The 12,801-nt window shown below is 39.1% G+C and overlaps 1 protein-coding gene across 1 annotated transcript in view; it reads right to left on the bottom strand.

Moving 5' to 3' along the window:
- The window catches only part of slc4a11 (solute carrier family 4 member 11), a 141,649-nt gene extending 131,999 nt beyond the window's left edge, over positions 1 to 9,650 (bottom strand). Inside the window, exon 1 of the mRNA XM_062995081.1 lies at positions 9,480 to 9,650. Coding sequence (XP_062851151.1) covers positions 9,480 to 9,540 — 61 coding nt within the window. The 5' untranslated portion in view covers positions 9,541 to 9,650. The remainder of the gene's footprint in view (positions 1 to 9,479) is intronic.
- Positions 9,651 to 12,801: the final 3,151 nt, after the last annotated feature.

The raw sequence follows: 12,801 nt of genomic DNA, 5'->3' as shown, positions 1-12,801 counted from the left end.
GCTCATATAGTCCAATAACTGAGGCAGTCCTAATATTTAGCTCTTTAGTGTGATCCATTCTGGCAATGTCTATAGGAACTGTCTGATTGTATCCACCTATGAGCAATGGGTGACTAAAAGTCTTAGGTATCCTAAATCTTGACCATAATGAAAATTCTAATGATACAGAATTCTTGTTTAATGAATTTAACAGTAGTCTGCAGTATAACGTCATATAAAGACTACAAAAATGTAATATCTGCACGTGTGTACTATAACAGAATATCTAAACAGAGTAACAAATGTAAATTATGAACTAAACTTGCAGTTTGAAATGTGCATTTTTTCCTAATCGGGCGACACAGTGTCTAGGTGGGTAGCACTGTCGCCTCACAGCAAGAAGGTCCTGGGTTCGATTCCCAGGTGGAGCAGTCTGGGTTCTTTCTGTGTGGAATTTGCATGTTCTCCCCGTGTCTGTGTGGGTTTCCTCCCACAGTCCAAAGACATGCAAGTGAGGTGAATTGGATATACAAAATTGTCCATGACAAAAAACTGATGAATCTAATGCCAAGTCGTCGGGTCGCTGTACAGTTCACACTACACGACTAGATCTCTTGTAATCGGGAGTCTTTCAAGTCGGTGTGTATTTCACACTACACGATCTATCACCAACTGGAATCACAGGCAAGCTTCTCTGGTCTCCCAAACTACGTTCTGTCACGAAAACAAACACGAGAAGTGTTTAAACAAATAGTTTAATGATACCACGTCCAAAAATGCACATCAACAAGTAGCGAGCAATCAGAGTTTGTGCGCCGATTCAGATATCTGACATGCTAGAAATCTCGCTTCGGTCGAGTTGTTGGGTAGTTCACACATTGAGAGCCGAGTTTCGATCGCCGAGCAAACGCCGAGTTGCTCCCGAGCCGGCAAATCTAGCGCCGACCCGTCCCCGAGCGAAAATCAGGGCAAAAATCGTGTAGTGTGAACTAGGCATTACCAGTAACTACCTGTTCTGTCATGAACGTAACCAAAGAGTATAAGACATGACATTAAAATCCTAATAAAATAAAATAAATTCCTAATCTTGCAGCTTTTCCAGCATATTATTTCAGAAGTACACTGTCAATTTCATAAAATTGTCTAACAGATTTAAAATTGACTAAGAGAGGGTTCGTTCAGATCTATGACATATACATGGTTAAACTGTGGTGCGGGCAGAGGGATAATATAATAAGCTCATCCTTCTGACCATGCCACTGCCCTTGACTAGTTGTCCAAGGGTAAGACAAACACATTTCACACAAACGCACCTCCACACACTCCAAAAAACAGAATGTCAAAAAATCCTTACACTCTGAAAGGTTTAGGTTGATGCACTGCCCCCTGGTGATGTTTATAACACTCCACAATCCTTTCATAGGAGTCATGATGTCTCAAGCCTGTCCCTTGACCTCACCTCCTGTCAGTGTTAAACAGTGCTAAACCAATCACAATTTTTTAGAGGAAATGTTTTTATTCACCCAATAGATTTTTGGATAATGGATGCTGACTGTGGTCTTTCGGGCCATAAAGAACGAGATCAAATGTGACCATGAAACGCAATCTCTCAATGTAGCCGTCACTTTTTCCTACACAAAATCCATTCACATAAACACTTATTGTTTATCTGTGTTTTATGTTCTTACTCATGCATTCTCTCTTTCCACACTGATACAATCACACACACACACAATCTCACATGCACTCTCTCTCTCTCTCACACACACACACAAACACTGCACTACAGCTGCAGGAAGCCCCAGCAGTCTGAGGGACTAAACAACAGAGGGTGGACCTTCCTTCCCCTGGATGCTCACCTCTTAACAATTTGTCTGTGTTCATATATATATATAAAAAATTTTAACTGTCTAAAACAGGGTTTTAAAGCGATTTTTTTTTCAAGCAACCCACATTTTGTCTATGATTTTTACTGTGACCCAGGCAACACAAACAATGCATCAAAACGAAACACAAAACAAAATATATTAAATTAATAAAAATTGTGGCAATCTGATCCCACTGTGGTTTACAAGATGTAACATAAAGCCTTCACATAGGGGTGTACGTGGACAAGTTCATTTCATGTTTCTTTGCCTGTTAAAATTCATTTATTTAATTTTTTTTTTTTCTCCGCAACTAATTTTTTTTGCCTCACAACCGCAACACAAGGTACAAACAAGTATTTTTGTAATATTAAAACAGTAGGGATGTATTTACTGTATTAAAATATTTAAGGTACAGCTCACCATGTTGTCGGCAAACTTTGTGAGATTTGTTCTCAACAAAAGATCACAAATATTTTAGGTTTTTCACCACCTACTTTACAAAATATTGTAAAAAGACTGAGGGAAGCACCCAGGTGGTGCAGCGGGATATTAAATTAATAGAAAAAAAATCAGGGAATACAGAGAAAGTCTGTGTAGGGCAAAGACGAAAACCAATGTTAAATGTGTGCGAGCTTAGAGTTCTCAGACAGCACTGCATGAGACGCCATAATGCTGTGATAGAGATAGCCACATGGGCTCTAGTGTGCTACGGAAAACTGTTGTGACTTAACACAGTTCACCACTGTAAAAAGAAATACAAACTTAAACTCATACATCAATTCTATGCAAGGTGCAGGGTTAGTGAGTTCCATACAGCACAAGTTCAAACCTTGACTCCAGTTGATTGACTTTTCCTGGTTTGCTCCAGGTACTCCAGTTTTCTCCCAAACTACCAGTTGCCTGCACATAAACTGGCTGCATTAAATTGCCTCTAAGTATTAGCAACTAAGAAAACAGTGTCCTGCTCAGGGTGTATTCTATTTATTAGGACAAAGTGGCTACTACAGATGAATGAAAGAATAAATCATACAAAGATCAGATGAATAAAAAAAAACTTTAAGCCCCAGAATGCCAAGGTCAGGAAAGTGTGTAGGAGTAGAGACTGTGTTTTGTCTAGAAGCTTCTTGATAGACTTTTTAACCTTTCTAACCTGAGTACACTAGGAATAGAAATGATTAGAAATTAAATTATATTAATATTATATAAATAAAAGAAATTATTTATAATTATTTTCTCTCTATGTATAAAGGTGCTGTAAAGGTTAAAACAAGATTTTAAGCATATTTTAACAGAGTCGGACTCCGATTAGGCCATAGCTGCTTCAGCTCACTGACAGTTAAGAGACATTTTAATCCAATAATAGCTCTTCAATCTGTAGTCAGGCTTTTCATTGGCTGGCTGGTTTCTTTCATACGGTAAGAGACAAATGAAGCAAGGCAAGAGAAATCTTATAGCTAACTTCAGGACAAGTTCTGCATGCTGTGACAGCCGATTTCATTCTGGCTTTCACTGAAAATGACCATTATGCAGAATTAGCTGCCATTTTTCTGATGCTAATGTGTCTGTCAGTACTGGCTGCTTGGCTATGTTGTGATGTGAAGACTTATCATGAAATTTTGTTGGTTTTGTGTGATAAAAGGGTGTGACTGTCTCAAGTATCTTAAGTATCACTACTTCAGAAAAGGACAATATTAATGTTATTATATACAAAATTATAAGTTGAGGCATTTTATAAAATGCACTAAGAACACGAATCTGTAATTTGTTCATTTTCTTAAACCTTTATTTAACTGACAAAAAAACTTGAAAGAAAATTAAAAGAAATTACTTTTTTCGTGTTTTAGATGACCAACTTGATTGTTTTTAGAAAAAGTAAACAAATTAGTTGCCTGTAAGACACTTGTTGCCTGTCACATGGGCTCAGGAGTACTTCGGAAAAACACTGTCAATCTACACAGTCTACCACTGCAACAGGAAACTCTATTACACAAAGAGAAAGCTACAAATAAATTCTATGCAGAAATGCCACAGGGTTCTTCGTGTTTGAGCTCATCTCCAATGAACCAAAAGACAGAGGAGACATGTGCTGTAAGGTAAGTCCATTTTTTAACTTGTTTTCTGGCAAAACAGAGGTCAAGTTCATGCCAAAGACTAAAGGGACCTTCCTGACTGTTATCAGGTTTTTTTTTCCTTGGGAATTTCATGGTTATTTATGCAAGGCAAAACCAGGCCTCAATTTGTGTGGCTTTGTATACAAAGAGTGTGTGTGCTTGACTGGCCTGCCTACAGTCTGGACCTGTCTCCTATTAAAAATGCATGCTGCATCATGAAGAGGAGAATCGGTCAGTTTAAACCACAGACTGTTGTGCAGGGAAAGACTTGTTACAAGCAAGAATGAGCGAAAAAAATTCCACTTGCAAAACTGCAACAATCAGTACCCTCAGTTCCCAAACTATTCAAAAGTGTAATTAATATGACAGGTGATTTAACACGGGTGGCACGATGGGTAGCACTGTCGCCTCACAGCAAGAACGTCCTGGGTTCGATCCCCAGGCGGGGCGGTCCGGGTCCTTTCAGTGTGGAGTTTGCATGTTCTCCCCGTGTCTGCATGGGTTTCCTCCGGGAGCTCCGGTTTCTTCCCACAGTCCAAAAACATGCAGTCAAGTTAATTGGAGACACTGAATTGCCCTATAGGTGAAAGGGTGTGTGTATGTGTGTGTGTGTGCTCTGCGATGGACTGGCACCTGGTCCAGGGTGTTACTGTGTGCTCATTGAACAGCTGCGATAGGCTCCAGTACCTCCTGCATTTAAGACTTTGCTAGCAGCACTGCATTTAAAACAGCACTTAGTCTTCTCCTATAACCTATAGGTTGGAAAATACAGAGCAGGAATTCTGTAAAGAGAAATCATTCCTCTTTGCTGAATCTCTCCAGATCATCTAGGGTCCCAGGTCTTCTTTTGCACACTCTCCTATTTGGGTCACAACACAGGTTTAGATCAGAGGACTGGGGTGGCCACTGCAGAAGCTTAACTTTGTGTCCAGGAACCCATTTTTGTATTGATCTAATTTCTTAGGGTCTCTGGAAGAAAAACAGCCCTAAAACATTACAAACTCCTCACCATACTTAACAATGAGCACCAGTTTCTTTTCAGTGGTCTTCTTTTTTTATGGCAAACCCATTGTGAGTATTTGTTGCCAAACTGTTCTCATTTTTTTATATCTGACCATAAAACATAAAGGTTTAGCACACTCCAGGTGCTTATATTTGTGGTTAGATAACAGGAAAAGCTGTTTTCCTGGCAAGCCTTCAAAATAATCTGTTGCCATGAAGGTGGCTTCTGATGATAGTTGCCTCTTTTACTATCGTCTACACTGTGCATGATGGCAAAACAAACATGGGTCCTTGTCCAGGCAAGTGTGCCACAGTTCCAGTTTACTGGAATTACCACCCTAAATCTAGATATACATATACATTTTCAGGTGAATAGCTGTTTTTTATAGGGATTCCCTGACTTGAAGGTCAACATACTTGTTTACTTGTCTTTACCATGTTGTACAGTAGAATGACAACATAAGATAAGAGAACTTGACCTTTGTGTCACCTCACATATATACCCCAGTAAATCAAGAAGTCATGGATTACTGCTTGAAAGTTTCTAGACACTCAATCAACTTAAAAAATTTGGAAAATACTGGAAAAAAGTTTGATACATTTTGTTTAGAAATTCAAAGGTTGCCAATAATTATGGCACATAAGGTTTTGTAAAAAAAAAATTCTGTAGAAATATTGTTTAAAAGTATTTTCTGATGAAGGTTTTCTTACTTTAAACTAATTTACTTTAATTAAAGACTGGATTTTACTTTTATTCATTGTTAGACCAGGGGTGCCAATAATTGAACTGTATACTGTAGTCATTCATTCATTCATTTTCTTATCCACTTATCCAGTTAAGGTCGCGGTGGGGTGCTGGAGCCCATCCCAGCCTCCCAATGGGCGCAAGGCACACAGCAACTCCCTGGACAGGACGCCAGTCCATCGCAGGGCAGACACACATACACACACACACATAAACACACCCATTCACTTATAGGGCAATTCAGTGTCTTCAATTAACCTGACTGCATGTTTTTGGACTGTGGGAGGAAACCGGAGCTCCCATAGGAAACCGGGAGAACATGCAAACTCCACACAGAAAGGACCTGGACCGCCCCCACCTGGGGATTGAACCCAGGACCTTCTTGCTGTGAGGCGACAGTGCTACCCACTTAGCCACTGTGCCGCCCTGTATACTGTATAATATATTTAAATTATTCTGCATTTTTCCTCAGGTGACAGAGAAACAACCTAGTGTTGACTTAATGTAAATGTAAAGTGCATACTGTCTCAAAAGCCTGCAATACACAGACAACAACTTTTATTGTGTTCTGTAAACATTCTGAACATTCTCTCAGAAATTCCTGATAATGTTTCTCTGGGCATTTTTGATAAATGGTGGCATTGGCATGATAAAAAAATGATAAACTGAATGCGGGTCATTTTTAGCCTTGACAGATTAAATGTGTTAAACAGTTGGATGTCATATATTAAACGGCACACTGCAGTAATAATGTGTGGCACTGAAAATTCTAATCTATTTTTATGCAATTCTCTCTAGTGTCCGTAAGTGATCTTTACAAAGTGACCTAACATTTTAGTTGGCTTAACACTTTTCTTATTTACTATCATCCTACTTCTTTTAACATATTGCAGTTTGAAGCTGTCCAGACCTTTATAAACAATTACAAAACAAAAGGGGCCTGAAAGCAACTGGGAACTAGTGCTGTAACCTAACTTGTAGCTAAAAATTAGGTTAAAAAATAAGAAATTATATTGCATATTAGTATAAATGTATTTAAGTTATAAATTGTTGGTGCAGTGAGGTGCAGTATTTCTTTGATGCAGACTTAAAAGTACCTCAGTGCTGAGGTTTCTGTCCATAATATTCCATCGATACAAGTTTACTGAAATATTAAGGAGATTCCAACCTGCATTTCATGCACATACAGTGAATTCAGAATGTATTCAAACCCCTCGATTATTGCACACTTTACAGTATTATAAATAATTTATATAGTGTACTATATAAATTATATAGTATTTCTAGTATTATAAATTCGCTTAAAATACAAAACTGAAAACTTTTATTTATAGAAGTATTCAGACCCTTTATTTAATACTTCAGTACTTCTTAAATACATAAATGCTAGTGTGTGATTTTCACCGAGCCTAGTGGTTGCTTTCTTGCCCAAAGAGTTCAATTTACATCTCTTCTGAGTAAAAATATTTGTTCTCATGTTGCCAAAGTCCTTTACATACTATTAGCAAACTTAAAGCAGGCTGTCCCACTCTTTACTCATTAGTGGCTTCCATTTTGCCACTAATTTAAGAAGCTCTGTCCAAAAGGTTCTCCCATCTCTGCTATCTCTCTTATGATCTGTAATGTTTTAGAATAGTTAGTTAAAGTGTTTTTACTACATAAATTCACAATATTGTGCAGTGGAGTGGAGAGTCTATGCTCCAGTAATGCAGAGTGTATGTATAGCATTTAGATGCAGATGACCAGATGACCATTAAACCTTTGTTTGAAAGAAAAAGACAAAAGTCCAATTATTTGAGTAGCTCAGCAGTTAAGGTACAAGATTACTGAATGTTACTGAAGATCACTGAGACTTACTGTCTCATTGTGCAGGTGCTATCAATTAGCCAGCAGAGGTCGTAACTGCAGCAAAGAGGAATCCCCTCCGGCAGTCCCACCCTTGGACGAGCCAATCATTGTCCACATAGGTGCCCAGCTTGCCAGTAGCAGAGCTACAATTCAAACATGCAAATTCAAGATGCTTTAACCAAGGTAGAAAAATACTGTGGCTTAAAAACCACTAACTGAAAAAAGAGATAATCACAATAAGGTGGCCAAAAAAACAGAGAAAAAACAAATAAAACACACAAAACTTAGTTCACACCAGAGAAAGTGAACAGAACAGGGAAAGCAAGAACTGAGAACTGGTTGTCACAATATGACAGGCTGCTCTGGCCATCTGCGACAACTCAGTTCTCTGAAAAAGACAATCCGCTCTCTCATGGCGGTTCCACTGTGAGGCCCAAAATGCAGCGACACCAGATGAGTTCCCTGAAAGATAACATACTGTATGCTGGCATCACACACCAGAGGACAACTGGACTGAATCAAGCAGCCTGGTATCACAGTTTCAGAGAAATATCAAATTAACAAAGAAAGATGGCAAGTGTAAAAGAGGAAAACCGTGATATATTAAAAAAAAAACTTCCACCTGAAGCAAAATGACACAAAATCAATTGAGATAAACAGAAACATCAATCATCTGCACCTCAGTACTCCTTCTGTCGGCCAAAATGGCAACGCAGAAGGTCTTAACGTTGCTTACTAATATGCTTTCTGAGAAAAGGTTAGAAATAGAAAATAGGTTCTCCCATCTCTGCCATCTCTCTCATCATCTTAATGTCTGAATTGTGCAAAATTATTTTTATGTGTGATTTTTCTTTGTAGTAGAGCCAGGTTATGATCTGTAAAGTGTTTAAAGTATTCAGATAGTTTGTTGGTCTTCCGTGTTTTTTACCACATGAATTCACAAAACAACACAAAAACGATCAAGATAAACAGAAACATCAATCATCTGCGCCTCAGTACTCCTTCTGTCGGCCAAAATGGCAACGTAGAAAGTCTTAAAGTTGCTCACTAATATGCTTTCTGAGAAAAATTAAAAAAAATTATTTAAGGAGCACTGTCCAATAGGTTCTCCCATCTCTGCCATTTCTCTTACCATCTTAATGTCTGAATTGTGCAAAATCATTTTTGTGTGTGACTTTTCTTTGTAGTAGAGCGATGTTATGATCTGTAAAGTATTCAAATAGTTTGTTGGTCTTATGTGTTTTTTACCACATAAATTCACAAAACGACACAAAATCGATCAAGATAAACAGAAACACCAATCATCTGCACCTCCGTGCTCCTTCTGTCGGCCAAAATGGCAAAGCAGAAAGTCTTAACCGTTGCTCATAAATATGCTTTCTGATAAAAATATCAATTTTTTTATTTAAGGAGCACTGTCCAATAAGTTCTCCCATCTCTGCCATCTCTCCCATCATCTCAGTGTCTGAATTGTGCAAAATGCACCAATTATGTTAAAAAGTTAAAAACTTGAGTTTATTTTCCAGAATGTGTGTTTTTACTGATAAATCGTGCAACTCCAAGTTTATGCCACCACACAGATTCTTGTAAACTGAGTTCTTCCACAGCATGACAGACACAATGACACAATTGGTCCCATTTTCCTTGACGTTCTTTTTCCACAGAAATGGTATCGACATTAAACAAACAGAAACGTTTTAGCCAGCCCTTTCTGCTTTTTAATTAGCAAACCTGGTTTCCCCTTTGTTTTGTATATATTTACAAACTAGAAAGCTGGGTTATTGGTTATAACGTGGATATTTCCTCAACACTGCACGGTAGTACAGTCAGTGAGAGGACACTTGCTATATTTAGAACTTACAGTTTATAGTGTATTACTTCACACTTCAGGGAAAGCTTAAATGTTGGCGTTAAATGGTGTTTTACCTTCAGCATAGTTGTTGACGGTCACTCCTCTCATGTCTCCCGCTTCCCGGTCAGTTTTCATCTTGTCCTCGCTTTTGGAAACGCTGAGAGTTATGTGAAGACACTTTGAGTAAAAGTTTAATGGCGGTTTTAAGTTTAAAACATGTTAGTGTTCGTGGTTCGGGTGTAAGTGTAGGTGTTATTAGCTGAGGTGATGTAGCACTCTACTTAACTGTAATGAGCAGAGCGCGAGAGTATAAAAAGCGCGCGGGTGTTCTGCAGGTGTGTCTGACAGCACGCGCCCACCGAGTGCCACTACCAGCCGAACAATGGCTCCGTCCCAAACCACACACCTTTACACTACATAGTATGCAGCAAGCAGGTGGCTTATTGGTCAGTGGTGATTGTGATTAGTTTAGGCTGGTACGATATCAATGCTACAGAACAGCAGCATACAAGACTAAATTATGAATAAATTAAAATACGTTTTCATTTTATTACCTTTAAATTAGTAAAGTACGAGAAAATGAGTTTGAAAATCGATAATAAACTTGTTAAACATTGGCTAAGCATAGCAACTAAGATTTTTCATTTTCCTGTAGTTGTTTGCATACTACAAATAATTGTTTATTAGGATTTTAACGTCATGTTTTACACTTTGGTTACATTCATGACAGGAACGGTAGTTACTCATTACACACAAGGTTCATCAGTTCACAAGGTTATATCAGCACAATCATTTCCAATTTACCTCACTTGCATGTCTTTGGACTGTGGGAGGAAACCGGAGCACCCGGAGTAAACCCGGACCGCCCCACCTGGGAATCGAACCCAGGACCTTCTTGCTGTACAGGCGACAGTGCTACCCACTTAGCCACCGTGCCGCCCCACAAACACTTGTAAACGTTTTCTATAATACATTAATCTAATTTACACTTGTACTTTATCTTTTTAACCAGAACAACCAGGCTACAGAGAAGCTTTTTTCACACTCCATTATGCTCATGAACAATTGAACACTACTGAATGCACACAACTGTTAATCCTCGGGACACTTGTACTTGTACATTTACAAATGACCTATTTCATTTATATAATGCTTTACACCACTGCATCCAACGCTTTGCATTGCGCTTGGTGATTTTGTGATTTTGTGAATTGTCAGCACAAGAAGAACATTTCTTAATGCAAGTGCAAATAATTTAGGTATTTCACCATTTACCATACATAATATTGTAAAAAGATTCAGAGAATCCAGAGAAATCTCAGGCAGGAAATGTAGGACAAGGCTGGAATCCTTTGAGCCCTCAGACAGCATTACACCAGAAACTGTCAAGCTACTGTGATAAATATACAGTGTATCACAAAAGTGAGTACACCCCTCACATTTCTACAGATATTTAAGTATATCTTTTCATGGGACAACACTGACAAAATGACACTTTGACACAATGAAAAGTAGTCTGTGTGCAGCTTATATAACAGTGTAAATTTATTCTTCCCTCAAAATAACTCACTATACAGCCATTAATGTCTAAACCACCGGCAACAAAAGTGAGTACACCCCTAAGAGACTACACCCCTAAATGTCCAAATTGAGCACTGCTTGTCATTTTCCCTCCAAAATGTCATGTGACTCGTTAGTGTTACTATGTCTCAGGTGTGCATAGGGAGCAGGTGTGTTCAATTTAGTAGTACAGCTCTCACACTCTCTCATACTGGTCACTGAAAGTTCCAACATGGCACCTCATGGCAAAGAACTCTCTGAGGATCTTAAAAGACGAATTGTTGCGCTACATGAAGATGGCCAAGGCTACAAGAAGATTGCCAACACCCTGAAACTGAGCTGCAGCACAGTGGCCAAGATCATCCAGCGTTTTAAAAGAGCAGGGTCCACTCAGAACAGACCTCGTGTTGGTCGTCCAAAGAAGCTGAGTGCACGTGCTCAGCGTCACATCCAACTGCTGTCTTTGAAAGATAGGCACAGGAGTGCTGTCAGCATTGCTGCAGAGATTGAAAAGGTGGGGGATCAGCCTGTCAGTGCTCAGACCATACGCCGCACACTACATCAAATTGGTCTGCATGGCTGTCACCCCAGAAGGAAGCCTCTTCTGAAGTCTCTACACAAGAAAGCCCGCAAACAGTTTGCTGAAGACATGTCAACAAAGGACATGGATTACTGGAACCATGTCCTATGGTCTGATGAGACCAAGATTAATTTGCAATCAGGTGAGGAGTACAAAGATATGTGTCATGCCTACAGTCAAGCATGGTGGTGGGAATGCCATGGTCTGGGGCTGCATGAGTGCAGCAGGTGTTGGGGAGTTACATTTCATTGCGGGACACATGAACTTCAATATGTACTGTGAAATACTGAAGCAGAGCATGATCCCCTCCCTCCGGAAACTGGGTCGCAGGGCAGTGTTCCAGCATGATAATGACCCCAAACACACCTCTAAGACGACCACTGCTTTATTGAAGAGGCTGAGGGTAAAGGTGATGGACTGGCCAAGCATGTCTCCAGACCTAAACCCAATAGAACATCTTTGGGTCATCCTCAAGCGGAAGGTGGAGGAGCGCAAAGTCTCGAATATCCGCCAGCTCCGTGATGTCGTCATGGAGGAGTGGAAAAGCATTCCAGTGGCAACCTGTGAAGCTCTGGTAAACTCCATGCCCAGGAGAGTTAAGGCAGTTCTGGGAAATAATGGTGGCCGCACAAAATATTGACACTTCAGGAACTTTCACTAAGGGGTGTACTCACTTTTGTTGCCGGTGGTTTAGACATTAATGGCTGTATATTGAGTTATTTTGAGGGAAGAATAAATTTACCCTGTTATATAAGCTGCACACAGACTACTTTTCATTGTGTCAAAGTGTCATTTTGTCAGTGTTGTCCCATGAAAAGATATACTTAAATATCTGCAGAAATGTGAGGGGTGTACTCACTTTTGTGATACACTGTAGCTACATAGCTAAAAAGTACTTCAGAAAATTGTTGTCCCTTAACAAAGTCAACCACTGCATCAAGAATTGCAACTTTAAACACTATTAAAGAAAAGGCCATAAAAATTTCTATTCAGAGTTCTCTGTTTTTTCTTGTAGTTAGAAACAAACAGACGTCAAATTCTCTGTGCCAAAGAGTAAAAGGATCTTTTACAGGGATTTAAAGCACAGCTATGACTTTTGACAATATCTGTTAGTACTCACAATAGTTTTCCCCGTCCTGTTTTTCACACCCGTTTTATGTTGACAACGTACATGTGTTTTAAATAGGGCTGTCAAACGATTAAAATTTTTAATCGCGATTAATCTCAGAATTTCATATAGTTAATCGTGATTAATC

This window comes from Trichomycterus rosablanca, chromosome 5, assembly GCF_030014385.1.
Source record: "Trichomycterus rosablanca isolate fTriRos1 chromosome 5, fTriRos1.hap1, whole genome shotgun sequence".
NCBI lineage: Eukaryota > Metazoa > Chordata > Actinopteri > Siluriformes > Trichomycteridae > Trichomycterus > Trichomycterus rosablanca.
Note: the sequence above shows the minus strand (reverse complement) of the source record. Positions and strands in the feature narration are given on the sequence as shown.